Raw genomic sequence first — 25,414 nt, 5'->3', positions numbered from 1 at the left:
TTTAACCAGCTAACGCTGTACGTTTCTCTGAACTATAGGCAGGCCTATGTTTGAAGGTGTAACGTTTAATGTGGGCGCAAGGGAAGATGAATAGGCAGCAACAAATGTCTTCCTCTCGTGCTGTTTTACATGCTGTTTTGTCTAATGAACAATCGAGCTCACATTTAAAACCTAAAGGCATCAAATGACACATTACCTGTCTGCAGTAATAGACGTTTTTCAGTGGCACCTCCTTCTCTTGTTGACCAGACAGGAGGAGAAATCAGTTTTATTGGACTGGACTTCAGCCCCAAATACCTCTTATGTTTAAGTGTGTGCCAAAGCATTGTATGCTCCAGTATAACGTTACTGAATATGCTTGTTCACATTATGTTTACACCTGTTATAGTCAATATTTTAACCAGATGAAACATTTTGGTTGGTTTGTTTTTATTGTCAAAGCTTTTCTGAAGCTTTTTATTAATAGCCCTTGGACAAGCTAGGGAACCCTATTGATCCCTGAACAGAACTTGAACAGGATTGTGAACTTCACTGAGCCACCAAATCAGTCACATAAAGGTTTTGGTTCTAGAAAAATTATATTCACAACTGAGAATAGATTGGATGGTTACATGCCAAATTCTTAGATGCTAAAGGCAATATTATATAAAAAAAATGAGTTGACACAGAACTCTATGCCAAGCCCCTTTGTCTTGTTGATAAGATTTGTTTGAGTAAGGAGGTGGTTGCTAGATAAGGTGGGCTCGGTGTTGCACACTGACGCAGCATGGCTAAAAAAACCTTCGTTCAGAGTCACCAGTGGAAAGAATTTATAGTATATGTGTTAAGAGCTCAGCTTGAAGCACCATGAGGTCGAAAAAGTATGATTCCAGTGTTGGTGTGCTCTTTGGAATGATTACTTGTTGTTTTTTGAGGTAAGAGATAACTTTAATCTGGTTGCTTGCAGGTGCTGCCCATGGTCGAGCTGCTGTGGGATGGGAGACTTTCGTCCTCGGACCGTATGGTTAGGCCACCCAGAAAAGAGGGAACAAAGATACCCCCGTAATGTCATAAACAACCAGAAATACAACTTCTTCACCTTCTTACCTGGGGTAAAGCACTGTAACTATTAACCTTCTATGACTATGACAAATATTCTTTGCTCCAGATTGGTCTGCAGGTGATTAAGACTTGGACACTTGATATGTTACTTTGTTTTCCATATTTTCCTAAATCGGGCTAATCTTCAGAGTGATTTCCTTAAGCAATGGCAACGCCTCTCCTAAAAACATTGTTTACGAGTTTTTTGTTTAAAACAAAACATTTGCATTGCAAATAACGATTGCCTGTTTTACTTCTGTATGGAAGGACAAATTGGTCACTGAGATGGTAAACGCTATTAAACATGTCACAGTATGGACTAAAATAAGTGCTGTAAATATAAGATCCCTATAACACTTGGAGATAATAATGTACAATATAATTACTTGTTATATTTTTGTGAAGTATTGCATGCTACGTTTATGATATTGGTACAGTCCGTAGCATAAATGCAGTGCATACTTATTGTAATTCCACCAATTTTTATTTTAATACAAATTATGTATATCAGAGTACATTGTGCTGGTCTATAAAACAAATGATACAAAATATTGTGAATGCAAAAAAACAAAAAACATGTCAAAAGCTGCTATACCACTAAATGTCACCAAATAAATGAGTCTCTGTGTTTGTAGGTGCTGTTCAACCAGTTCAAGTACTTCTTCAATCTATACTTTCTGCTCCTGGCCTGCTCTCAGTTTGTGAATGAACTCAGACTAGGAGCCCTGTACACTTACTGGGTTCCACTGGTGAGTTGTGCTGTAATGTGAGAGCAAAACCTTGAATCTCCAAATGGTAATTTTGCAGGAGAAAGCAAAATGTTTAATGTTTGTTGCAGGTTAATATAAAGTCATTATAGCATTCTAGCATATTTTGAACCATTTCTAGTTAACAGAACATAAACAAAATGTTTCATAAATATCAAAATGAAAAAAAGGACATACAAAGTTTTGTCTTGACAGAGATTCCCTGTAAATAGACCATTGTAAGATTGATTGATTGCTTGCTAATATCTTTACAAATCTCTACAGTTAGTCTTGCAATGTATATTCTACACTCAGACGATGTTCTGCTTTTTTGTACAGGGTTTTGTGTTGATTATTACCATAGTGAGAGAAGCAGTTGAAGAAATGCGATGTTTTCTGCGAGACAAAGAAGTCAATTCACAGATCTATAGCAAGCTCTCCACAAGAGGTGAGCTTTTGTTTTCACTGGAAGACTATGCAGCTGATATGCACATATTCTCACATTGAATGTTTCGGTCACATGCATTGGGTATTTGGGAGTATGTGTGTGTGCTTAGTAAATACACAGTTTCCCAGAAAAACAGCAAAAGTGACGCAATGTCAGAACTTTATATATTTATATGTATATAAATGTATGTGTGTTAAATGTACAGTATTTCTTATGAAGTGTCAGAAACGTACTTAGATTGTGAACAGTTGTGGTCATCATGCACATGAATGTGATGGCAATATTGGGCTTTTAAAGATTTCTTTGAGCTGTTTTTTTCTGGAGCAGAAAGAGTGCAACAACTGCACCAAGTTTTATTTCAAGGGAGGTTTCTAAAATCAACACAGGGTCACAATTATACATTCACAGCAAAAATGTGGCTAAATATTCTTTAGAAAGTTGCACTGTGAACTGACACTTTGGTAGCCATCAGTACACTTACGGTATAATCCTGGTTGAGTAGTTACTGGCAATTTTGGTAGAGTTTAATTAAATTGGTTGGTTTCCCAGCATGGACCCAACTTTTAAGCACAGTCCATATATGGACATTGAGGTCAGGACTTTATTCCAAAATCGTCATATTGGCCATCTTTATTGATTCCACAACACCTTTGATGTCTGTTTGGGGTCATTCTTTTGTTCTTTTGTTGGAGGATATTGGACCACCCCACCTCATCCTCAACTTCCCTGCTCATGCCAAAAGTATTGGATGGAGCACCATCATTTTAGTAGAGCTTGATGGTGTTGATTTTAAACCAGGGGTTTATTTCATGCACAGCAGCATCTCCGTCCATGGCAAAAAACTCACTTGACTAAACAAAGTGACACTGGTGTTACAGTAGTTTCCAGATCATGGCAAGACTGTGTATTGGTGATTGTTGGGTTGTTCCTGACCATCTGAAATAAGTGACTACATCTCCCAATAACTTGTATTTATGTTTGCAGCAACTTTTGCTTGACCATGATTATGGAATCTGCAGTTGTTTAGAATTCCTGAGACCTTCCTGGATTGTGTAAATCCATGATCATCCTTCTCAGTCCTGCACTGAGCTGCTTGGACTGTACTACCACTGGACCACTGTACTGTGTGTTGGTCAGTCAAATGAGTGCTGTCAAAGGACAGAGAAGCAACCAGCTGTTGTCATTAATGATCACTAACCAGACTTTAAGAGGCCTTGGCAAGTGAAAAAGATTTTGGAACTTTCAGCATCACTGAATGAATAATCTGTGGTTGACAAATTCTTTTTGTCAATATCTCATTGACAGTCATATGAATAAAGAATGTACGTAAATGTTCAGCCACAACTGAATGAGTGTATGACGATTTAGAAATGCAGGCCTTGATTACACCTGGTCACTTCATGCGTCTTAAGTTCCAAGATTATATCTGGAAAAGGCCAAGCCTGCATAAAAATGCAGGTGTATAAACAAACACCCACTTAAACCAGAACATACAAATCTGATCATTCAAACCACTTCAGGAGGTGGTCTGAGCCACATTTGAGCCACATGTTAAACACAGGGGGGTAAACGTATCCATCTCTCTAAGACACATTCGACAACCGAAACCCCTCCCAGTACTGTAACACCAATAATAATATCTGCACAACGAATTAAGCTGCATTTTATATGCATAATTTGACTACCAAATGTAAATACATGGGTGGCTAAAATCTTATAAGGATACAATCCAGATGCTAGTAGCATGAAGTGACCAGGTGTAAATGCTGTTGCAGTTTTCACAATGCGGTTAAGTGTGCATGTATCATTACTTGATAGCCACACCAGCCTTCTACCTCCAGTGCTAAACTAAAGAAACAAACTTTAACCCCAAGTGGCCTAAACTACGGCTGTAAAAGGCTTTAGGCCAGTCTTTAGGCCAGTCTTTAATGTGGATATGTTTTTAACAATTCTTGCCAAACAGTTGTTTTAGTTAAACTACATTTGCCATATTGGATTTGGCTGAGAAGTTGTCGACAAAATGAGTGGCTTAGAGATGTGTGAAGGATTGTGTTCAATTTGAGGCAAGGATGTAAAAGTGCATCATAAACCGAGGGGGAGGAAGTATTACGTCTGACAGCAAAAATCAGAGAACCCCCTGTGGTTTCTATCACATTCTTTCCTTTGATCTGGCAGACTCTCTTCCTCTTAAACCCAAGCATTGTAGCCCTGCAGTAACTGTCCCCATATAGATGGCTTAAAAAGGCGACCAGTGGCGTTTTGCCATGGCTATCTACCTGGGAGGGCTACTGATTGATTGGCCTAGGCCAACAGGAATGGAAAACATCAAAGTTTGTCATATTTAAAGTGCCCCCTTACTTACCTGTTTTATTGTGGCATGCCATGAGGTGACGGTAAAATTTATGTTAGCTAACTTGCACTGAAAATAAGCTTATGCATTCAATAGACGTGTATTCATTTAGAAACTAAGCCATAATGAAACATAATGAAATTACTCAAAAATGTGTTATTATTAATTTTCTGTAACTTGTCTTGAAGTAAAATTAAATTTCTTCATATAATTGTCTAATCTTCGGAATAAATGTACTATGACCTCTAGGATACCCAGAGTGCACAGTGTGTGCATATATGCTAATGCTTTGCATATGCAGGTCCCTACACAGGTTATAGGTCACTGACCTTTTCCAAACAATTTTAGTCGTTCATTCTCAGTGGAATGAGAAGGCATTCTGCCCTCTCCCAGATCCCAGCACTCATGTAAAAGCTCATAGGAGAGTATTGTTCAAACACAAATGGAGAACTCATGCACCCAAGACCTGGCATATCTCAGTGGAAGCTTTTAAAGTGGGATTGAAAATCTAAATCCATAATTTAAAAAATTAGCAGATCATCAGTTGCAAAACATGAATATAGATAGAAATATGAATATAATCTAAAAAAATATATTTTATTGTAATATCTGTTACCTATCTATATATTCTTTTTTTTTTGTGAAAACATTTAATGTGAGGATTCTCCTAGAAGGTAACTGTTGCAGCAATAATTTTGGGGATGAAATGTTTAGAATATTGAAAAAACTTTAAGATAACATGAATCCCATAAAAATGGTAAAAACAAAACAAAAAAACAATTATGTTAGTAATCACCCTTTTTGTCTTCCCACAGGAACCGTGAAGGTGAAAAGCAGTGGCATCCAGGTTGGAGATCTTATCATTGTTGAAAAGGTTAGTGTGTTAATCAGCTCTGTCTTTGTGCAGGTTTAAGATCTTGTGACAAATGGCATCTTATCCTCATGAATGCTTTAGCTGTTTACCTGCTTTAGAGATTTGTAATCTGATTCCAAAGCCAACCAGTAAGGCATAACAGACTGTCCAGTTTCAGTGTTTGTAGTTTCGGCACAAGGCTTCGTTAACTTCCCATCTGATATAAATAAAAAGCTCTTCAGAGCCACTTTTCAAGTCCTTCATGTTCACAACAGCAACTCTTAGCTCAGTGTCCGAGACAATGCATACTGTTTGTTTACTTATTTATATATTTATTTTTAATTTGGCATGATTACCCATAATTATTTTAATTAAGCTGCCTGTTGTCTAGATGGTCCAAACTATGTGGCCCGGGGCCGGTTATTAGTAATCCTGTGTAATTCCTCCATGGCATTTAGAGCTGCCTTTTGTTCAGCACTTGTTTTTTTGCATTGCAATCTGCAGCTTATTGTAAGAAGATTGGCTCGTTGGGAATCTCTCTGCAAAGTCAGAACACATGCAACGTGAGAGCAGTCCTGAGGCTCCAGTTGCCTCACCATCCAGTTTTCCTCCGATAGCTTCAGTTTTTACATTGAAAGAGCGCTCACACACGGCACACTCTAAAGTTTGCACCAAGGCGCAAACTGTAAGGTTCCTAGATCCTAATCCTCAAATTTAACCTGACTCCCTTAGACGATTATGTCCCTCAGTAGTAAATATGAAGGAAATTGATTCCTGGTGAAAGCTGCAACTTTGGCTTTGTTCAGCTGATCCCTTTTCTCTTTTGAAGAAAATCCAATTGTGTCTGATTATTCAGAGCCAGGGGCTCTGACATGGCTTGCATACAGTAACAACCTTTAATAAAACCATAACATAATTAATTAAAACCTTCAACATTAACATGTTTGGGTACTCAAGTCATCCAGTGTTTTAGGTCATCGATAGATCTGAGCAGCATGACAAATTCCTCTTCAACACCAAACATGGGTGTAGGAGTGAAATCAGGGAAGTGAAGGCAGCAAATGAGGCACTATGCGGTCATTAGCTGCAGGGCGTACTCTATAAACGGGGCAGATCTTGGATGTAATTAAAGACAAATAGAACTTATTCCGTACCCAGGAGAGGAGGTTAACCCTTAAAGGCAAAAAAATCACCACTGCCTTGCAATCTACTCTTCTTGTTTAATAGTGTAATTTGTTAATGCCATAGTAGCTTTGTTTTTGATATGTAAAGAACATGGTTTAACAGAGATGGTGTATCTGTATCATGCTCTATCAGCAGGAAATGCTGGGAAAAATCTAATCCTGTAACAAATCAAATCTTTAATACCTCACACTCACAATGTGTCATCTTGTTAGCTGTATTTTTCTTTCTGTGGTGTAGCTTGAGTGTGAGTAGTTTAAGCATGATAGCCTATATTTATATGCTCATCTGGTGATAAATACTGAAATGCTTCTATTAAAAACATATATATATATATATATATATGTATGATAGATTTTAAAGGAAATATATGGGATCAGGTATTAGTATCTGCCAATACTCAAGCTTTCGTAATCAGTCTAATCAGTGAATGTATGAACAGGAATATACTTCATACTAGTGCTAGGCGATATCACCTCAAATAAATATCACGATTAATTGTGCCTCGATTATGATTAATGAATGATTACATAAGCTGCTTAAGTTGCTCAGTTGGCTCTGTGTTTGAGTGCATCCATGTTGCAGACTGGACAGGGCCCTTGACTAAACATGTGCTAGTATGTTTTTAAGGGGACAGTACATAAACACGCAATGGAGAAGGTACTTTTTAAAAATTGACATAATTGACACGGGCAATATGTTTTAAATGTAGGTTTCGATTAATATTCCTTGATTGCCCTGCCTTATGTCACACTTCAGTTTTTTTTGTCCGTACGCTAATTCAAAAAGTATTACAGTGCATCCAACAGTAAAGAAAGCATGGTGAGTTTTTATATAGTGATTAAAAACCTGGTAGCACACTGAAAAATGTTCAGTACCCCATGCTGATCCATTTTATAATGCCCAGCATAGACATGTATTTTTTATTTATTTATTCATTATTATTATTATTATTTTTTAACTCTCTTATCCTCTCTTTACATGCTAGAATCAACGTGTTCCTGCTGACATGATCTTCCTAAGAACCTCTGAAAGAAATGGTAAACATCTGTTGGTCATTCATCCCCATCTTCCCTAAAGAAACAGAAGGGAAGTAGCATGTTTTTTGCGGGGGGTTGTACGAGGAATTGTACGAGGTAACTACATTTAGGTGGAAGGATTACCTTAAAGCTAGAACAGGATGTGAATCCCCGCCTAAATTGTTACCCTGTCCAGAGAGATGGCGTGCAGTGTGGCGTCATGGTTTTTGAATCTCCTTTTAATACAAAGCATGGTCCGCTTGACTTGTTATGGCGTTGAATAATCAAATCTCTTTTTGACTGAGATCTCTTTTTGTCTTTCAAATGGCAAGGCAGTGGGGAGGAAAATCAAGACATGTAAAGCAGCACAGAGAAAATCGAAAGAATACCCAAAAAAACACAAATGCAAAAGGTTGTGCCGGGCCAGAAGGATGTAGTATCATCTGAATAAACAAATGAAGAAATGATTGAGATGTTATGTGCACCACAGTGGTCTAAGAAGCTCACCTAAAGAGTGAAGTGAAGCCAGCCCAAATACAGGAAATTGTTTTGTTTTTGTTTTTTTTTTTAAAAAAAGGAATCTGACTTGGTTAAGAAGTCTTTTGAGGAAATTGTCTGAATTATAAAAGCACAGCAGTTTCTTTTATCTTTCAAACTAGGCTTGGGTGCCACACATTCAGTGCGCATGCAACCACAAACCATCTAAATTTTTTTTTTTTGCATGAATAGTCTTGTTGGGATTCCGCCTGACTGAAATTTCCTTTTAGTTGGGGGAGGAATGGGCCTGCTTGATGTGTTGGTTTTACGGGAAGGGGAGCATTGTTATCTGCCCTACAGATGGAGGCCATTAGGTCAATTATGAAGAGCCTAGGGTTCCACAGCCCAGGCAGGATGACACATCTTTAAAAACGGGGGGCAGGGTTGTACCAACCTACCGCACAAAGCAAACTCCACTTTCAGATAGAGAAATAAAAAAAAAAAAAAACTGTCCATTTTCTTCTTCTTTTTTTTAATTAACCATTGCTTAATTAAATATACGCATGGTATATAAACAAATAAACAGTGCAGCAGAACATGATTTTGTTTTTAAAGCTTTAAAGTTAGATTTTCATTTAATGTAGTGTTACATGAACTGTAATTTTTTTAAACATATAGGCAACTTCATTTTTATTTTTTTGGCAAAAAGTGTATGCCAGAAAGTAGACTGGTCTTGTGGGTCAAATAAATTGCTGCACACTGCCCCCTAAAGGTCAACAATGTACCATAATTTGGTGCTTCGTCTCTTTTTTTGTTAATTAAAGACACTTCATTATCTGCTCAGAAATATTAAATTATGTGGTGTATAGAATCTCATCCTTTATTTAAGGCACTTTTAATACACCTGTTGCTCTCAAGGCTCGTGCTTCCTACGGACTGATCAGTTGGATGGAGAAACAGATTGGAAACTGCGCCTCCCAGTGGCATGCACTCAAAGACTCCCCACTGCAGCAGTGAGTTACCACAATCACACTATTTGGCACTTTTATATTATATACATTTTCACACATGTGCCAAATATTCCTTCTCAAAAATGAATTAAAATGTAATCATCTTTGCAATGTTTCGCTCAAATGACCATGTTAAAATCATTGTTGGTATTTGTGCTCTGAGATTAGATGATTGCCTGGTGTGATTTGTGATGACTTGACATGACATGATTAATGCAATAAACCAACTATAACTAATTGATTTTCATGAACATTTTCCATATAAAATAATATTGATTCTAACTAAAGGATATTGCTGGTTAAATTTATTGTAGTGTTAACATACAACTAAGCCTTTAAATACTAAACAGAAAAGCAAATGCAAGACAACAAACTTATCAGTGCTGTCACTCCTTGCCACAACTTCATAAGAGGAGAAAGAAACTTTCTTAACTTTTAATGGAAGATTTTATTTCAAGTCAAATTTAATCATTTCTATTGGTCCATTCATTAAGGTAAAGAACAACTGCCAAATATAGGCTATGACAACAAGTTTAAAACAGGAAAAATGTATTTTTTTGTGTGACTGCGATGATAATCTCCAGTAGCAACATTGGTTATTTTACATATTTTAGAGACAAAAAGATAAAGATGCAAGGTGTTTTGAAGAGTTTCACTCTTGTGCTCAATTTTTAGGATCTACTGCAGATCAGGTCATATGTGTATGCTGAGGAACCTAATATTGACATCCATAACTTTATTGGTACTTTCACCAGAGTGAGTACATTTCTGATTAGATTGTATATATATAAAAAACAGAGTGATAGAAATGCAGTATCTTGAATTGAAACATTATTTGCGTTGCATTGTTACTGCTAGGAGGATGGAGACCCTCCAGTCAATGAAAGCCTGAGTATTGAGAATACACTGTGGGCCAGCACTGTCATTGCCTCTGGTAAACAAACTCTCTAAATTTCCATTGACTTTATGTAAACACATCAACTGTCCACAACTTTGTTGCCATGCCTTGATTTGTTAATGTTTGCTATTTTGAAAGCCACTTGTTTATCTTTTCTGATACCCTGTTGCACTGACTGACCCTGCACTTGCAACTATAGGTACAGTCATAGGGGTGGTGATTTACACTGGCAAAGAGCTGCGTAGCGTCATGAACACCTCCAATCCAAGGCATAAGGTACAATTTACAGTGCATATAACCACACAAATTACAAAAATAAATGGTACTGTATCTAAATAGTATACACCAATGTTCCTCACCCCATGCCTTTTGGGGCATCAGAAGGTCCACAAGTTGATGAAGAAATGGATTGATACCACATGTTTTTCTGTATTCTAGCTGGATTGATCTATGTCATTAAAAACCCTAAATACTTGATAAAAGTGCAGAGAGCTAATTTATAGTAAAATATGTAAAGTATACTGTTGTGTCTTGTCTGTTGTGTGTTGGGTTGAGATGCACTACTCTATTTAATTAGATAAATGTAAGGAAAGTAAGAATTTGCAAAAGTTATTTTGGTTTGGTGTTGCAGATTGGTCTTTTTGACCTGGAAGTAAACTGCCTGACTAAGATTCTGTTTGGAGCCCTGGTAGTGGTGTCTCTGGTCATGGTGGCTCTGCAGCATTTCGCTGGTCGCTGGTACCTCCAGATCTTCCGCTTCCTGTTGCTCTTTTCCAACATAGTGCCCATCAGGTCAGTCTTTACATTGTTCAAGCCTTCTGTTATTAATTATTTGTTGTGTACTTTGTATTTTAATAAATGTTTTCTATATAAAGTTACATTTTGGACAAAAAGAGAAATTAAATTGCATTTAAAGCAATATAGAGGTTGGCAATGTGACAAAATTGTATTGTGATAAAGTTTTGTGGTACATAATATGCCTTTTGTCAGTATTCAAAGAACACTGAGCAGCTGAACATTCTCAAAAAAAAGCAAACGTAGTCCTGTTGGATGGATGTAGCAAATTTTGAATATGTTTACATAGGCTTTTATCAGATGCTCTTATCCAGAGCGACTTACAAAAGTGCTAAATACTCTAGTTTTTAGCTAAACTAGCTAGTTTGTATAGACTAGAATCCAAAAGATGCCCCAAGCTAGAACACTACACTTTGACTAGGTACTCTTGCAAGAGATGCGTCTTCGTCAGTGTTTGAAGATAGCAAGCGACTCTGTCGTTCGTACACCCAGGGAAAGTTTGTTCACTACTTAGGCGCGAGGACAGAAGAAAAGTCTGTATAAATAATAATCATTGTGTAGTTCGATAATAGTTTTTGGAAAGTTTTTTAAAATCTGACACCCATTTTGTTATGGTGCATTTTGTGTCAAAATATCATCAAAAATATTCTGTACCTTAAATGTCTGTATATAATATTTGTATCGTATTACCCAATCCTAAGACTAATGCACAATGTTCTAATACACTGTTAGTTTGCGTGTGAACCTGGACATGGGCAAGATGGTGTTCAGCTGGATGATTAAGAAAGATTCTAAAATCCCTGGCACTGTGGTTCGAGCCAGTACCATCCCAGAGCAGCTTGGGCGAATTTCTTATCTCCTGACTGATAAAACAGGTCAGTGGCCTATTTGTTTCTAACCAGATTCTATTATTTTATGTAGTTTTGCGAACCATAAGGTAAGGCTGCCTATTATGTAGTTTGTTTATCTTTATTGCAGTATTGGCTTTTGCAAAACTGAAGTCTTAGAAACAAAATAACTATTGCATTGTTGCCAGATATTTATTTATTTCTTTTTTATGTATATAAATGAATTTCTGTCACCAGTTGTGTAATATATTGCATGTCCAAAAACTCTGATATGGTGAAGGTATGCCAATCTGCCGCTACATATTTTCATGTCACCATCCTTTCGGCATTGCCAAATATTTCAGTGTGCTGGAAGGACAGTACTAAATGCTCAACATACCATGCTGCAGGAATGCCTGACTAAAACAGTTTGTTGTTCCATGACGGAGAATGAATGACCACTGCTTTACTCTTAAATATTACTGTTGATGTTTAAACACTATTGTGCTTTCAGGTGGCTCTCATTTTAGTGAGATAGTGTTTGTAATGTAATTTGCTATCTACCTAGTGTCTTGTGACTCTACAGTTGACACTTTTGGAACTAGGGGCATATCCAGATACTGGATAGTATCTGGTCCTACTTTGACCGGATTCTGTTTACACATCTCCAGTGTGACCAGATGAGATCAGATTTTACCACTTCTGCATAAAAAGCACACCAGTGTGTATAGAATTTTTGTTTTAAACAGCGTGAACAGCGTTTTGTCATCAAATTATCCTGCTCTAGAAGATAAAACAGTCTAGGGTAATGGTGGGGGTTCTACACTGCGGTTTAACAAGAGATGGTTATTTCGTTCCCATAGCTGTTCTATCAGAAAATGCAATGACCATTGCAATATGATATATTGTTCTGAAAAGATAATTGCTTAAAAAAATAAATATATGCATCAAAAAGATGTTGATCATTATTTCAGTGCAATGCCAGAGAAGATCCGCTTTTGTTTCCATAAATAACCATTTTATAAAGGAGCTTTGAGTGTGAAAAACCTTAAAATTCATAAAGAAGCTTTACATTACTCACAAGTATTTCTTGTGAACCAGAAATTCTTCTATGACATTGCTCCAAGGACCCTTTGTAGCATTTTTATTTTTAAGACTATAAATTGCACAAATTGTCTATCGAGAAGTGTGTCCATGAGGTATTGTTCTACATGCTGGTCAATAGGTACTTTCATATATGTCTTCTCATCATAAAATGGCCATATTTTTGAAGAGAGAAATTTAAATGAATTCGAATCAACTAATTGTGACAGCCCTAGAACTGAATATTCCTTCAAAAACACGTTGGAGGAGCAGGGAGCAGTTGGTTTTGCTGATAGATTTACGCTCTGTGATCCACAGAGCATTTGAGAGTCTAAAATGAAAGCAGTGTGCGGTTTTAGGGTGAGAGGTGATAGTGTTGAAGTGTTTTTAAGCGCCGTGGACAGTAGCGCAAGGCTAGTTCAGACCTTTCCCATGAGGCTTAGGCTGTGTGCTCTTAGCAAAGACATGCCACTTATTAGAACTGTAAATCAACTGTAACCCGAAGGCTCTCGTCCCAGTCGCTCTCGTTAGAATCTCCTTTCCAGATTTATAACTCTGACCTCCTATAAAATGATGGATGCTTTCCCACATATGCACTGATGAAAGAGAGAGAGAGGCTGTCAGAGAGAGCTGTAATGTAAATGGTGGACACTGAAGGCCTGTTTCAGACACGGTTGAAACACTCTGTTAAGCAGAATGGGTCCTGCTGAGGTGTCAGGAAACACACTCTAAGCTTTTTGTCATTAATAAGCCATTAACTTTTACACTCTTTCTGTGTAGCCACCTAGATTCTCTGACTGAGGGCAGTCTAGGCCCACCAACATTTCTGTTACTCTGTAATGTCCTTCTTACTGTCCTTTTCTTTGGATGGATAAAGGTAATTTTATGTATATTTTTGGATTACCATCCAGAAACTGTTATAGCCGTTATTAGACATCTGCTTAGACGTTTCCCCACTCAGTACACCCCTGGTCCTAATTTGAGCACATTTGGTGGAAACCAAATTCTGTTTTTTCTGTTCTTTTTCTGTTTTTCTTTTTCTGTTCTTCTTCACAGTTTGCAAAGTTCAAAAAGGCTTTTATCTAATAATTTCAGTAGAAAATGACCTTCCACTGTAACATTTACCTGACTTAGGTTTCAGACTAAAATGCCACCGATACTTACTTTTTATAAGAAGTGGCTGCATTAAAACACTTCATCTAATAAAATACTAATACATTATGGGCAGGTTTATTTTGTTTTGCCATTGATAATTATTATAAAAGCAGGTTTCAAACATGTTTACTTGGCTCAAGTAATCTATTGTTTGGCAATTAATATGGGGGGTGCTGTTGTAGATCTCTGCAGTTTTATCAGCATTAGCGAATTTCTTTTTTTTTTTTCTGCCATAACAGGATGTGAATCTAGCGTCTCCCAGCAATTAGCCTAGAACTAGAAACATTTATAACAAAACAAACATTAATGTTACACCTACCAAATGTAAAATAAACTAATGAGGATAACATGTTCTAACATAAAAAATATTTTTACATAAAGAGATATGAAGAAAAGTAATCATATCAAACAGAAACTAAAAAGTATTACAGGTAGCTCAAATGCTAGCCCAAGGCAAAATTTATGTTGGTAATTTAAGCTTGAAAATTGTAGCCAGTTGTAAAGCACTGTTTGACAAAAAACTAAAATTAAAACTAAACAACAATATTTAATTTCAGCTGAAATTGTTAGTTATAGATTTTAGCTCCCTGATATCTTGGCTATTTTTTAAGTCATTCGGGCCCTAATGTTTACTCAGATCTTTGACTGTGAAGCTCTCAAGAAATGTGTTCCAGATGGAGAAGTGATTGCATTAATTTGTTTTAAGGTTTGTACCACAAATGTTTGTTCTGTGTCTTTATTTAGTGTCTTGTTTAATAGAGCAATAACACACAAGATGGAGATCTTCGGCCAAGTGCCTATATCCATAGCACACTGATGCCTTAAGCATATTATTGCTGATATTTAGACTTTGCAACAGTTAAGAAACAATAACTGATTAATATGGAAGAGAAAAGGTCCACAAATAGAAAAGGTCCTAATCTATAGGTGTGCCCTGCTGCACTTAAACCATTGAGGAAACGCTCTCATTCTCTGTTGTATGCATTAGTTAATTTTCTTCTGTTAGGTAACTTCTGCATTGTTTTTTGTGGGGTGGAACATTAGCACTATAGAGAGCTTTGTTGTTTGTAATTGAAATGTGTCATACAATGCCTCTCAGCCAGTCACATTGCGAGTTTGGAACTAATTTTGATATAATTAGTATTTTTAGCCTAGAATGTTACTGTTTACATACAGTGGCTTAATTACCAGTCTTTTAAACTGCCACGTGTGTCCAGTTTGCTGTTGTTGAAATTCAGCTAGGCTTGATAGACCTCTGTGTATCTAGTGAAAAGTTTAGTATGTATTGAATGTTGTTTTATTGCAGGAACTCTTACTCAGAATGAAATGGTCTTCAGACGCCTTCATCTTGGTACTGTGGCCTATGGAATGGACTCCATGGATGAGGTGCAAAGTCATGTATTCAGTGCCTACACTCAGGTAACTAACCACATCTGTGTGAACCCTGTCTGTTTGGTTTTGTTTTGAGTTGGCCCATATTGAAGAAGATATATATTTAATGAAACATCTGTATCAAACCTAAATGTTGGTAGAGTGAAAAGAATGTATAATTATATATAATTGTGAAATTATTCAAACTACACTAGAACAGTGTTTATTTCACATAGCTCAGCCTTCAGTCATTGCCTTATGACCCTTACGGACATGTTTTGTCCCTTTGACATCAGAGGTCATTAGAGCAGGAAACAGGATTTACTAGTACCCTGCCTGTTGGTGGCTAATTTAATAACTCTACCAATTAACCCCTGAAACATATGGCCCAAAAATAGCCTCAACAAAATGCTAAAGCTTATTGTCCATATTTCTCCAATACATCTGGAAGTGGTTACATCTTCTTGCTGAGGACATTGGCAAAGCCATCCAGGAAAATGTTTGGTCGACAGACAGTTTATCATTTTGTCAGTGTGGTTTAGTTTCAGAGAGTTTATAGTTTCATTAAGACACTTTGAAGCAGTACCATTATGGTTGTAATGATTCTCCAAGTACCATGGTATTCACATAACATCAGGTGGGTCTAATCTAACATCAGAAAATACCCAAAATGGGGGTGTATTTTTCCCCCTCTTTGTGACCCATCACACATCAAACATCAACATCAAACTGTTAACAGATATTGATTAAATAATACTTATTGTCTACTATCCACAATTCTAAAATCTAATATAATAAACTTGGGAGTATTTTTTTTCTTTTCTATGTAGCCTCCTCATGATGTGCCAGCCTCCAGAGCACCAGCTGCCACTAAGGTGAGGAAGACTATCAGCAGCAGAGTGCATGAGGCAGTAAAGGCCATTGCACTGGTACACAATGTGACTCCTGTGTACGAAGCAAATGGAGTGACTGACCAGGCAGAGGCTGAGCAACACTATGAGGACACATGCAGGGTCTACCAAGCCTCCAGCCCTGACGAGGTAACACTGTTAACAATGACATGGTTTGCCAATATGAGCAGGTGTTATGACACTTATGCCTTTGAGAGTTATTGTAGAGCTATGGGGTGTACCAATCAAAAACAAGGTTCTTACAGGCGAGTCTGTTCACTTGCGGCTATCTTTGCAATGCCGTCGGCAGGTATTTCCAGTCATATGAGACCAGGCTTCTAGCTCTGTTAATGGAGAGAGGACTGGAAATCGAAGGCCAGATTACCGTTTAAGACACATATTTTAGATCACTGATTAAAAATTTACAAAACTTTATAAGTAGTTTGTAGAGTTTGGCTAAAAAATGCTTGAAAATGAAAATTTTCAAATCCTTCCAAATGTATATTTAAATGTTACATCAGGTATCAGTCAATTCTAATCATGTCTGTTTTTGATTGTGCACTAGCTAGTTATTTGTACAGGTAAAGAAGTGTAAAATTCACTTGAGTAAATTCACTGATAATCCTTTAAAATTATGTTCACAGAGTAGGTCAGCTGTGTTTTCAAGAGATGTGATCAGCACTGTAACTGAATGAAGAAGGGTAGAAGTGACTTGAACATATGTTTGTCCTTTGTTGAGGTACTTATGAGGTTACAGCTCTGTTGCTTCATGCCACTGTATCAAATTTCAAAGTTCCCTCTTAAGAATAGTTTAATATATGTTTTGTCTTTGTGATGTAGTTTAATGACTTTAATAATGCAAAAGGTAGATAATCTGAAACCACTGGCTATTTAAACGACCAGGGTGTCTTTGATTTGTGCAGTATTTCCCAGGGATATCTGAAACTTGTGAGCAATGGAAACTGTTCTGGCTTTTACTGGTTTAGCTCTGAGTCCCTTGTTTCTGGAGTTATTTCTCTCAGTTTAGATCTGTTAGTAAGATTTTCTCTGTTTCTTGAGCTGGCAGTGATTACCAGGGTGAGTCTTCGAAATATCTCATGGATGTGTCATACCTGAAAAGACATAGACTGCCTTATTTGACTTTGTTTAACACATGTTCCATATTTTGACTTGCTTTCTCAAACCTTGTTCTTGTGTCTTCTTCATATACCCTTAGCCTTGTCCATGAATGCAGTCTGCTAGGTAGATTAGCCCATTAACATTTTCTCAGACTAAAAATAATCCCAGAAGGTGGAGTGTGGTTTGGAGTCCTGATTTCTTCAACATATGGGCTCCTGTGCATACACTCATTTCTGGGCACTGGGATTAAGTCAAGGTCAGCAGTGGAGTGTGGTTTGGCGGTGACGCAGACGGGCCCCCGCCAGGCCTGTACAGGGCCTACGCAAATACACTCACTCCTAATACCAGCGGGGCCGTTTGCGGTGGTAGCCATAACCCTACATGCCTTCTGAGTGAGTGTGTGCGCATGTAGCGAGACGGTGACTAAACACAGATAGGTATACTTGTTTCTGCTTACCCCATTTCTTGATTCACAAGAAGGAAATTTCGTAGGGGCAAGAATATCATATACTTCATGATGATACATTTGCTTGGTGCACGATGTGTCACAATATACATATTTCACTTACTATTTCACTAAATCAGCTTAGCCAGGCCTGCTGTTGATACAGTTGAAACCAGACATTTACATACACTATATTAAAAGATTTTTTTTTCTCACTGTCTGACATGAATTTAGATTAAACTTTTCCTGTTTTAGGTCAATTAGAATTACCAAAATTATTTCTATTTGCTAAATGCCAGAATTATGAGAGGGCATTTTTAAGTCAATTTTTATTACTTTCTTCAATCAAACGTTTAAATATGCTAAGATTGCTATGCCTTTAAACAATTTTGGACAGCCAATTTGTCATGTCTTTGGAAGCTTCTGATTTCAGGTTTATTGGCAACATCTGAGTTAATTAGAGACACACCTGTGGATGTATTTTAAGGCACACCTGAAACACACTGCTTCTCCATGTAACATCAAGGCTCACCCTTGGGTGCAATTTCCAGCATTCATCTGTACAAACAATTATGCGCAAGTACAAACAAGATGGGAATGTCCAGCCATCATACCCCTTATTAAGGAGACAGGTTCTGTCTGCACAAGATCTTGTGAAGATGCTGACTGAAGCTAGTGAGTCATTATCCACAGTGAAAAGAAACATAAAAAAGCCAGATTAATGTTTGCAAATGCACACAGGGTCAAAGATCCTAATTTATGGAGACGTTCTGTGGTCTGACGAAACTAAAATTTAACTGTTTGGCCATAATGACCATTGTTACGTTTGGAGGGAAAAGGGGCAGGCTTGAAAGCCTGAAAACACCATCCCAACTGTGAAACACGGGGGTGGCAGCATCATATGGGGTTGTTTTGCTGCTGGAGGGTCTGGTGCACTTCAAAAAATAGATGGCGTCATGAGGAAAGAACATTATGTGGAAATACTGAAGCAACATATCAAGACATCAGTCAGGAAGTTAAAGCTTGGCCGCATATGGGTCTTCCAAATGTACAGTGACTCGAAGCATACTGCCAAACTGGTTACAAAGTGGCTTAAGTCGATGTTTTGGAGTGGCCATCACAAAGGCCTGATCTCAGTCCTATTGAAAATTTAAGGGTAAAGCTGAAAACGCATGTGCGAACAAGGCGGCCTACAAACATGGCTCAGTTACACCAGTTTTGTCAGGAGGAATGGGCCAAAATTCTATTGTGAGAAGCTTGTGGAAGGATATATGGAAGGACGTTTGACCCAAGTCATACAGTTTAAGGGCAATGGTACCAAGTACTAATGAAATGTATTTAAACTTTTGACTTTGAAGAAAGTAATAAAATTTGCCATAACAAATTCCCTTTCTTATTATTCTAGCTTTTAGCAAATTGAAATAAAAAAGTTTATTCTGATTTCATGTCAGACAGTAAGAAAAAATGCATATGTGCCTTTTTAGATAGTGTATGTAAACTTCTGGTTTCAACTGTATCTACGATATGCTTAGAAAAGTAATGTGTGATTTGTTGTCACAATAACGATATATGGCCATATATCCACCCCCAGCTTGGACTGTAGATACTAAGTTATGGCTTTAGAAAGTCTTGAAACTCCCTAGCCTAAAATGTGCATTGTTGAACACTACACATGATACTTGAAAGACTTGAAAAAGAGGATGTGCGAAGTGTGGCCACAGGTTGGCTGTAAAGACAGGGGTGTCATATTACCAAAACCTGAATCCTCAAGCTTTATAGTCGCCTCTCTTTGAAGAAGAGATGAACAATATATCATTTGTAAATTGGTTTCATGATATTGTTTTTTGCAGTACTGATATTACAGACGTTTCCTGTATCATAGTATCAAGTTAGCATCTTTACCAGATCAGCAATGTTTGTGCGTGTGATGTGATAGCAGTAAGAGGTAATTAAAGTAAACTAGTAAAAGTAAAAAACAAATCAATCATTTTGTCAAGGTACTAAAATAATACAGGCCATTTTTGTCACATTGTTGATTTATTGATTCACCAATACATTGTTATTATGTTGCAAAATATATAGCAGCTGCAACACGTAGCGATATCATCACAATGTTGGTATTATGTCCCTATCATGCAGCCCAACTTTGAAGTAATGTCTGATTTGTGAAAACATTTCTGGTGTAAATAAGAAGGGGCAGCGTTACATACATATAAGACCAAACAGAAGTACACATCAGGCCCAGGGTTAATTTGCTGACTATGGTGGTTGTGGACAAGCAGCAGAGCTTGTGGACAAGCAGCAGAGCTTGTGGCCTTTCTCTGCCCATCTGGACGCTGTGAGATATGTCATTAGCAGCTAGTTGCAAAGGGCATAAGAAGTAGGGTTTTTGATCTGTCTCTAACCTCTGGTCTGGAAGTTATTGGGCAATAACTTCTGCCTCCCAGAAATACCCCCCCCCCCTTTTTAGCATTACACTAATGGATATCATCTGGTTTGCCTTATCTTCATGTGCCCATTGAAAAGAGCGTAGTTTGTAGTTTAGTTCAAATGCACTTATGCACATATGCGTGTATGTGTGTTTGTGTGTGTGTGTTTTGCATTTCTCAGACAAAAAGGGTTCAGAAAAGAGTTTTTTTTATTTGCAACAGTTGTGCTATGCAGAACCATTAACTATAAAATATTCTACAAGAGGATTTCCATCATTAAGACGTATGAAGCCTTTTACTCAGCAAATAACCTTCGAAGCATTCCGGTTCTTTGAGTCGTGATTCTATATATAGAACCATTGCTTTTACTAAAGAACGACTTTTTAAGCTTGTTACAGATAAAATAAATGTTTAATCCTTGTAGTACAGATGATATCTCAACAAGTTATATCCAAATCTGTCCATTTGACATTTATGGTACTGTCTGAGTTGTCCCAAACATATTAATTAGCATACTTACACTTACAGTTGTATGCAAAGATTTTGGCCCCCCTGGTTTTCTTAATTTTCTAGGTTAAAATACTTATACCTTCTCCACACAGAAAATGCAAAGTAATGGCTAATTTAAGGTAATTACACAGTTTTTGTTTTATTATACATGATATTTTATCAAATTAATAAGAGTATAATTCACTGAAACATGCCATATTTATGTTTGTCTTATGCAGAGTTTTTATTCCCTGATTTTCACTTTGACTTTCATTTCAGTTTAAGTATTCCTAACATTTTCCATCAGTAATGTCAGGAAGGTTTATTTCCATGATGACTTGCTACTGCAAGTTTTGGGTTATGCTGTTGTGTCATGCAGTTTCCATAGACAATGAATGGCCCTGGCTGGTTACTGTTTGTCCTATGCAGATAACAACATACAGTAATTGAGATGTTCTCTCTTTGTTTGTTCCCTTCTGCGTTAGGTGTCTCTGGTACAGTGGACAGAGAGTGTGGGGCTGACCTTAGTGGGAAGAGATCAGTCCTCCATGCAACTGAGGACCCCTAGTGGACAAATTCTCAATTTCACCATCCTGCAGATTTTCCCCTTTACCTATGAGAGCAAGCGCATGGGAATCATAGTGCGAGTAAGTTTGACCTCTCACAAGGTGCCATTTCTGATATAAATAACACAGTTTACAAAATAAAGATGTTTAAAGACTCTATGATCTCTAGAGATCTCTATGAGATCTAGAGATGTTTAAAGAGTCGCTCCATCACAGAACATTCCAGAACTTCGCCCTTGTTTCCTTGCAAAAGTTTTGCAAAAGATCCCACATTAGGTTATCTCCGTAGGCCTGGGGTCATCAGGGAAGCTGTTCCCATCCTCTGAACCTGATGACTAACTCTGTCCAAGAGAAAATAGCTGACTATTGTTGTTGGCTTGGACAGAAGCCTGTATTAGTGTATTTCAGGAAACTAGTAATTAATGTGGGCTTCCTTTTTGTATCCTTTCAAACACCTTCAAGGACTCGTGAGGACACCCAGAAAAAAGCTTTCTTGCTGCTGATCAAAAAACAAGATTCTTGGTTTACCTTTCTTCCACAAAGTTATTGTTACAATACAGTAAATTTGTAAAATTTGTATCACTGCTGTCATGCATAAATCATATATTGTCAAATTGGCAGGAGAAGGAAAAACCTACTTAACTTTAAGAGGAAATCAATGGACAAAAACATTCCAAAACCATAGACCATTTCTATTGCTCTATTAATCATAAAATGTGAACACGTTCACTTTAATGTGTGAGGAATTTGTCTTGCTGCATACATTAGATAATGCAGAATGTGTATCAGACAGATAATGCAGACAGCTAATTTAGACTTGTCAGACTTGTGACAGACTTGTCAGACTTGACACAAAAATCAGTTTGTGTATCAGTTTGATAGGTCAGTACCAGCTATGGGAAGTATATTCAGTACAGTTCACATTTATTCTGCTGAAAGAGGCCTTAACACATGAACAACTATGATTTTGCTCAATGTCATAAACACATACACTCATACTTATATAAATATTGCTTTTCCTTTTAGGATGAGTCCACAGGAGAGATCACCTTTTATATGAAGGGCGCTGATGTTGTGATGTCTGGTATAGTTCAGTACAATGATTGGCTTGAAGAGGAGGTATTTTCACATTTAAATGGATTATACAGTATTAACAAAATATATATATATTCAGAGACTTCTTGGCCTTCTTATATATATATATATGAATAATATTAATCTAATTGTAATAACACAGAGTGAGAGAACAATGTGATGTACGTGTTGTGTCTCTGTCTCAGTGTGGAAACATGGCCCGTGAGGGGTTGCGAGTGTTGGTGGTGGCCAAGAAGTCTCTGACAGAGGAGCAGTATCAAGACTTTGAGGTGAGATCATTTTTGTTTGTTATTCAAATGACCTATTCCTTAAGTGATACTTGGCAAAGTGACTGCCATTCTATTTTCAGTACTTTTCTATGAAGATTATGCAAGGTGTGTGTTTGTACATTTGATTACTTGTGGCAGCTGAATTTACTATGAATAAGGGTATAACAAACATATGGGCAAATAACGCCCAAAAAATATTTTCCCTTTGAATATCTGAATTTATATATTTAGTCTGATTTTACAGTGGATTCGAATAGTATATAGAGAGTCTAGCAGGAAGACACTAAAGTTGACTTCTTTCATGTATTTGGTGTAAATGGTAGCAGTTATGTAAACATTAGGTGAGAAAGATGTTCTCCCCCCCTCCCAGTTTTTCCAAAGTGATGTGAGGCACCAACTATAAACTTCTTAGAACTGTTGTTGCTGCTAAGGTGGAGGGGAAGGGGATTGAATGAAGGGTTCAATAACTTTTTAATACTGAATGATTTGGGTGTTTTTTTCCCCTTTATACATACATGAAATTTCTATCACACTAGTGTTGTTTGTCCCCTCTATTTTTGTCTTTTTTTTATTAGGTTTTGGTAATTTATCATAATTTTAAATGTACACTGATTCTCATAGAGAAACATTTCCATACCACTGCAATTTTTACACTCCTCACAGTAGCCCCACTTTTGGCAGTCTCTTAAGCAGTTTCATTAAGAACCTCCCAAGAAAGCATTTAGGTCAAAAAGCCCTATCAGACCTAATGTTTCACAGTCTTATAAATCAAGGTACCTAAACAGTTTTTGGCTTGGATGTTCAATTCAAGGATAAAACCTTAATGGGCTTAAAACCTTTATCTTATTCTGAGGTTCTTTAAAAACGAAAGAATCTCTACATGAGGCAAATGTTCTGTACATTAGACCTTGGCCCGGATATTATAACCAAGAACAATTTAAGAACATTTATTTTTTTTTATTTAGATGTTTGGTCTGACAGAGTTGAAGATTAAAGAACCTCCGCAGAAGGTGCCTTTATTTTTAAGACAGTGATCAAGACTATTCTTTGAATGTAACCTTTAGTATGAAATACATGGCATCGGAGATCAAGCTATAAGTGTTTTTTGAAGGGCTACAGTGACCATAATAATCTATTGTAGAACATCAAGAGTGCACAAGGAGAAGTAGCATTGCCCTGTGACGACCAAAGGAAATTTCACAGGCTGTTGAATCAAGAAGGAAGACAATTTTGATGCACAAACATGTCCATAAGTATTTGGACTGCAACACAATTGTTGTAATTTTGCAGATATAGGCCTGCCATGAGAACAGTTTTTCTGGACAACCATAAACCTCTGTACACATTAGTATTCATCCAGCTACATCTATCAGCAATCATATCACTAAACACCAGTAATCCAGTTCCATTGGCTGCCAATACGTATGCATATGCATAGGAATATGAATATTAACAATTTCACGTATTGAGAAACCTTGCTTACCTTGAATCCTGTGTACAGATCTGGATGGCTGTCTTTGAGGTGCATATATATTTAGATATATGAGTTAGAGGGGAACTGTTGTTTCAGCTACCCTTACCAATGCATATGTTGTTACAGCATTCTTCTTCCCTTTGCATCTGATTTCTACTACACGTGAAGGCCCATTATGCTGCCCTCGCCCGTCTAGAGATCAGCAGCCAAGCTAATGTGTGTCTATCAAAGCTGCAATAGTTTCGGTACCATATAAAACATGTAGCGCCATTGTTTTCAGAATTATGGTATTAATATGGAAGTATTCGTTCTCGTGACATCCCCCAACATATTTGGTCTTGCCATTCCCGAGTGTTACAAGGTTTGCATCTTGAAGTAAACCCTCCATATTTTAATTCATGAAGGCTTCTCTTGATTGTAGACTTTAGACAATGATATGACAATGATATGCCAACATTCCTTGCTTGATTAGATGGTGTAAAGAGTTTTTTCCTCACCAAGGAAAGAATTCTGAGATCTATTTTTTCTGTTTTCTGTGGTTTTCCATGCCGTTTGGTGTTACTTGCCAGTGCATTCCTTCTATTTTAAGAATTTGCCAAGTTGTTGATTTGGCCACTCCTAAAATTACTGCTCTCTTCAGCCTAATGAGGGCCTCCTTCACTTCACCGACATTTTTTTATACACTGATGAACAGCTAACAAATGTAAACTTTACACTTGGAAGTAACTTTATCTGCTTGATTTCGTACAAAACAACAAAGAATCAGGTCACACCTGACCATCAAACTGGTTATCAGCCATTTTAAATTTAAATCAATTCATTCAGGTTAATGCTGAAAGTCTATTCTTTAAATCCACTGAGACGGTGAACAGAAATGTCACTGTCCAAATACTTTTTGACCTGACTGTATGTCTTCAAAATACATCAAAGCACGAGTTATGGACACAGAAACAGGACCACATACTGAGAAACGTTTAAGGAAAAGCAGAGGACCTGTGTTCTTTTCAGCACTCTTTCAGAGTGTTTAAAGTGGAACAGACGTGCCCTTCTTGTTTGTTGCTATCGTAGCCAAAATGTCCAGGTGCTGAATTAGCTTTAGATATCTACGCTAGTTGCTGAGAAACCATCCAACATCAACAGTAATCTCAAAACAAGAGAAATGCAGCAACACGTTTTCCATAGGGATTGCCCCAAAATGTCAGAGTATTGGTTATCCAGTCTATGAACATGTGTACACACACATACACACCCGCATCGAGAGACACCCACCCACACACACAAGACTGTTTCTTCTTGTTGTGGCCCCTTTCTCACTGCTGTAGTGTGTAATTGTGTGTGCGCTGG

General features: G+C 37.3%; 1 protein-coding gene across 1 annotated transcript in view; it reads left to right on the top strand.

The window, feature by feature from the left end:
- The window catches only part of atp9a (ATPase phospholipid transporting 9A), a 48,913-nt gene that overhangs the window by 699 nt on the left and 22,800 nt on the right, over window positions 1-25,414 (top strand). The window contains exons 2-17 of the mRNA XM_072696168.1: window positions 947-1,091; window positions 1,716-1,829; window positions 2,166-2,274; window positions 5,440-5,498; window positions 7,648-7,699; window positions 9,074-9,168; window positions 9,841-9,921; window positions 10,024-10,099; window positions 10,263-10,339; window positions 10,695-10,855; window positions 11,591-11,733; window positions 15,230-15,342; window positions 16,125-16,334; window positions 21,152-21,313; window positions 22,259-22,351; window positions 22,513-22,596. Of these exons, the coding sequence (XP_072552269.1) occupies window positions 947-1,091; window positions 1,716-1,829; window positions 2,166-2,274; window positions 5,440-5,498; window positions 7,648-7,699; window positions 9,074-9,168; window positions 9,841-9,921; window positions 10,024-10,099; window positions 10,263-10,339; window positions 10,695-10,855; window positions 11,591-11,733; window positions 15,230-15,342; window positions 16,125-16,334; window positions 21,152-21,313; window positions 22,259-22,351; window positions 22,513-22,596 (1,774 nt within the window). The remainder of the gene's footprint in view (window positions 1-946; window positions 1,092-1,715; window positions 1,830-2,165; window positions 2,275-5,439; window positions 5,499-7,647; window positions 7,700-9,073; window positions 9,169-9,840; window positions 9,922-10,023; window positions 10,100-10,262; window positions 10,340-10,694; window positions 10,856-11,590; window positions 11,734-15,229; window positions 15,343-16,124; window positions 16,335-21,151; window positions 21,314-22,258; window positions 22,352-22,512; window positions 22,597-25,414) is intronic.

This window comes from Salminus brasiliensis, chromosome 14 (assembly GCF_030463535.1).
Source record: "Salminus brasiliensis chromosome 14, fSalBra1.hap2, whole genome shotgun sequence".
NCBI lineage: Eukaryota > Metazoa > Chordata > Actinopteri > Characiformes > Bryconidae > Salminus > Salminus brasiliensis.
This window is presented reverse-complemented; position numbering and strand designations above follow the sequence as displayed.